The sequence below is a fragment of the Wolffia australiana genome, chromosome 3 (assembly GCF_029677425.1).
Source record: "Wolffia australiana isolate 7733 chromosome 3, ASM2967742v1".
Taxonomy (NCBI): Eukaryota; Viridiplantae; Streptophyta; class Magnoliopsida; order Alismatales; family Araceae; genus Wolffia; species Wolffia australiana.
The window spans coordinates 16,230,588-16,235,141 of record NC_135837.1 but is presented as its reverse complement, the minus strand read 5'-3'; the positions used below and the strand labels follow the sequence as shown (position 1 = coordinate 16,235,141).

At 34.9% G+C, this 4,554-nt stretch overlaps 1 protein-coding gene across 1 annotated transcript; it reads right to left on the bottom strand.

Annotated features, from left to right (window-relative positions):
* Positions 1-432: 432 nt before the first annotated feature.
* On the bottom strand, positions 433-1,306 carry LOC144701072 (WD repeat protein). The gene is made up of 2 exons (XM_078572760.1): positions 904-1,306; positions 433-836 (listed from the first exon to the last, which is right to left on the bottom strand). Exons 1-2 carry the CDS (start codon positions 1,267-1,269, stop codon positions 618-620), a joined length of 585 nt encoding a protein of 194 aa, XP_078428886.1. The 5' UTR covers positions 1,270-1,306; the 3' UTR covers positions 433-617.
* Positions 1,307-4,554: the final 3,248 nt, after the last annotated feature.

The window sequence follows — 4,554 nt, the reverse complement described above, 5'->3', positions numbered from 1 at the left end:
ATAAAACTAAGGCAAATTCGTCTACCCAGAGTACAATAACTAAGATATAGAAGGAACAACAGTTGAAACAATCTGATTAAGTCCAGAGAAGTTACTAACATTGCAAGGATTAAGCGGAAGAACTCGGCAAAAGCATGCCTCATGCGGAGTGAGGAAAACACAGAGGTATATTGAAATGGAGAGATGTCCTCAATTTGGAGCTGGGTCAATGGCAATTTTTGTCAATTATAGGTGGGCTAAGAATCAAGCAAAATCCTCGACCATTTATCAGAAAACCACTGAAAAAAGCATCATTTTTTCGAAATTTCAAAGCGGGTCAGGTTACCCAAGAACAAGACTCTTCAGTTCATCAAGATCAGCGTCAAGAAAGAGAAACACACCACATAAACTTCCTACAGAAATCTCGTCCGCAAAGAGTACAGTAAAAAGCTCTTGAAAGAAAAAAAAAAGTTCAAAATTTTCAAATCAACAGACGGAGTACAATCAGAAAAAAGGATAATTATCTCCCACTTCATGAGATTTGAAGAAGATTGTCGAAAACTGAGATTCTTACCCAATTATACAATTTCGAAGCCGTAGAATCAGTAAACCAAAGAAAATTCGTCTCCAAAGATCGTTTAAATCAACCATCCACGCCTCCCAAGGAAATCCTTGGTCCTCTTCCGAACTCTGGTGAAGACTACAACCACACAAGCAAGTATCCAAGGAGGAAAGCTCCAACCGCCATTCTTAGATGACCTCAGCCATGAAGGATTCTCCTTCACCAGAAACGCCACCAGAAGCGTCGTCACCGCAACACCAAATAATATCTTCGTAATCGGCTTAACCAGCGAATCCTACGATCATAAGAATCACAAGTGAAAATCGAGAAATTAACAGGAGATATCAAGAAAAAGGACCCACCTTTGGCTCCCCATCGACGAAAATCACCGCCCCGTCGTTGTAAGGGAGAAGAGATCTTCCGTTTTTAGGGTTGAATCGGATTGAAACGCCCCTGCCAGAGGCGGGATTGAAGGCGTAGAGAGTTTTGAAGCCGTAATTGTCGAGAATATCTTGAACTTCGAGCTGATCCTGACCCCAACCGCCGAGCTTTGATTTGAACACGGCTTCCGGCCCTCTTCCCTTTCGAAAGAGATGAACTTCCACCTCTGGAGACTTCGATTTCTTCGCAGATTCGGTGATGGGTTCTGCGCCATTGCCCGAAGGAACGTCGCTGATCGCTTCTGCCGTCCTCTCGATGAGAGGTTCGCGCGGGTCTTCGATCTCCATCTGCGATCTTCTTTGTTTCTTCGATCTCTCTCTTAGACATTTGGAGTTATAAAAAAAATATTAGGCTAGGCTATTCCTAAACGTCGAATAAAATAAAATTAGTGCTATTTTTAATTGTATGAGCGTTTCAGAATATTATATTTTTAATATCATCCAACTGGGGTACCACTTTACGCTCTAACCGTGTCTTAAGAATTTAAAAGCTGTGCCATGGTTTCAACTTTGAAGAGTTGCATGACTTGAGGAAAAGATCATCATTTACTAGGGTATCTGAATTTTTATTTAGTTGGCATGTTCATGGTTTTGTTCTCAGTTTTTGGCAAAAACCTAAACTTAGGTATGGTCTTGGCTTGGTCAAAGACCAGTTTTGGTTTGGTAAAACCTGTTAGTTTGGTCACGATAATCATATAAAATCAAATTCAATGCTGCAATATCAAAGACAAAATGTAGGTCTACGTATTAATTTAAAGAGTTAAACAATCAACTTTAGGTGGTAAATATACTATTCTCTTGCTATTTATTACAAAATCAAAGAATTTTTTTGCATGACCTGAATATAGCAAAGCATCATGAGAAAAGGTACTGTAGTGAAAGAGGTTCTAGAGCCCTTAGTTGAAAACCACTACATGTGGCCCTCCTTGTCTCTGCTTGCTCCTTCCCTGCCTTGCATTGCCTTGGCTCCGCAATGGTTATTACATTATTTTCAACTAGATCCCTCTAGGTGCTATGATGCTAAGTAGACTTCAATATTATCTACATGTGGTTAGCGTAAAATGCATCACTATTCAAGAGTATGAGGCATAATAATGATTTTTTAAAAATAAGATGATAATGTTGCATTTCTCATCTACTTCATCTTCCTCTACTTAACAATTGACACGGTCCACATGAGCCCGACATTCATAGCCATCAGAATCAATATTTTTATGCCACAGTAATCAATAGATAAGATCATGACATTTTTATATTTATTTACACTAAAATGATTATATGTGCTTGTTATCAAGCATAAAATGATTAAATACATTTTTAGAATGATATTCTGATATTTATTTCTAGGTAATTTTTTATGGATTTTCCCGACATCATATTTTTAGGACAGTAATTTTATAAATTGATATTTATATTTTTATAAGTTTATGAGATTAAATAAATAATGCAAATATATCTTTTAAAGTCAAAAAATATATTTCTAATATTTTTAAGAATTAAATTATATTTTATGGAATGATATAATGCATTTAATGAATTATTCCAAAATTTATGTGGCAATTTTAAGAGAGAAATTCAGAGGATTGAGAATGATTCAACTTCAAATCATCATATCTAATGATTCAGAAAGACATTTTGGCTAAACTTTGAGTGTATCTTTGTCTTTTCCTACTCTTTCCATCCATGTGGTTGGACATATTCATGTAAAAAGTACCATAGAATTTCTACTACTCTAGTATGTCGAGTAAAATAAAGTAGTTTCATGATCCGTCAAGTTATCTTGGTGTTCTTCATCTATTAGACTTAGATAGAAAAAGACAAATGAAGAGGTGATAATATACAATATTAATACACTAATAAAATGATATTTACATCTTTATTCACATAAAATTGATTATATATATGTGTTATCAATCATTAAATGATTAAAATCTATTTTTAGAATGATATTGTGAATTCTGTGAATATAAATTTTTTCAAGGATTTTTGTGACAATATATTCTGAAAGAGCATAATTTTTTATTCATATTATGATTTTCCCCAAATTTTCCACATTATATTCATAGGTCAACATATATATTTATTTATAATTCTAGGTCATATTTAATTTTGTACTAATTTAAAGATATTTATTTGCTTTTTGTATATGTTGAGCCACATGTCGCCGTTTGAATCATGAACTCTCATTAATGATTGGCATCACCATTTAATAAGGAAAAACTGTTAAAATGTGATTTATTACTTACAGATTCTTTCTTGATTTTTAATTCACACGATGATGTGGCCCAACAAAAAAGGTGTCGTCTTTTGAAGGAGCTTTGATTCCTCTTTGACCAATCTACTATGGAGCCATTGCTGATGAGTCCCGAGACACATGGTGCTTGTGTATCTCACTCTTTTTTGTTTTTAAAGAAACATACTGATGTGGTGTGTACTGACATGCCGCCACATCAGACACTTAGACCATTAATCCTATTTTTGTCTTTTTTCTTGCAGGGACACATGGCGTGATTAGAGTCATTGATTGAGAATGACGTGGAGCAATTGTACTCAATGAATGCATGATAGTGCTGATGAGGATAAGGAGAGATAAATATTTGTATTAAATTGACGAATAGGAATTGTCCAACTTTCGAGCTTGATGTTTGACTACCCAGAATCCTGATTGAGACGAATGTTTGAGGGTAGCTTTGTTTTTCTTTCCACTATCCATTAATATGGTTGTATTTACAGATTGAGCCCCCGATCTTTTCAAAAAATGTTTTTTAAGCTCACTTCCTACGAGGGAGGTAGATTGAATGAAAGTTAAGTTTAGAAGGTCAACCGAGAAGTGGGGAGGCCGATATGCATCAAGAAGATGCATTTATATTTCCTGAACATAGGAATATAATGTAGTCTCTTGGCTTATGTTGATCATTTGTAAACACTTTCACTTTGGTGGGTTTAATTCTCCACATTCATCATCACTGTCCACTGTCATTCATCATCCATCACCATCTATCATTATCTACCATTAACACATCGCATATCGTCTACTCTGTCATGATATCTTCATGTGCTACTCTCTCTATTTGTCTAAGAAAACCTAAACCACTATCTTCCTCCATCTCATTCATCACTCAACTCCTACTTCTGCCACCTTCATCACCACATATCATCTCACCGTTTCTATCACACCTCACCTTCAAACCCTCCTATCTTATATCGAACTAAAATCAGATATTTCTTATTATTATTTTCCCTTAGTTCTCATCTTTTCTTATCTTTACCTCTTCACGTTTACCTTCATCCTAAACTCTTTCTTTCTCTCATTTTGTTCACGATCCATTATTTATAACTCATGTAATACTTGTATTATTCTCATTAAATAGTTGTTATCCCTATCTTAGATCACTATCTTTATCATAATGCTACCTCTTATACTATACACATCCCTTATCGTCCTATCAAATTCACCCTTTAGAGAAAGCTATTTCCCTAAGATCCGTTCCTTTGGAAATGACCATTGATTATCAATATTAGTCAAATTATTTGATGAGTTTTATTGATTAAAATAAAATACACAACAAGGCA

Bases quoted from the DNA above. Each gene is read 5' to 3' on its own strand.
- LOC144701072 (XM_078572760.1), bottom strand. From the start codon at position 1,269: ATGGAGATCGAAGACCCGCGCGAACCTCTCATCGAGAGGACGGCAGAA. The intron at 837-903 runs GTGGGTCCTTTT...TTATGATCGTAG, and splicing joins TCGTCGATGGGGAGCCAAAG to GATTCGCTGGTTAAGCCGAT.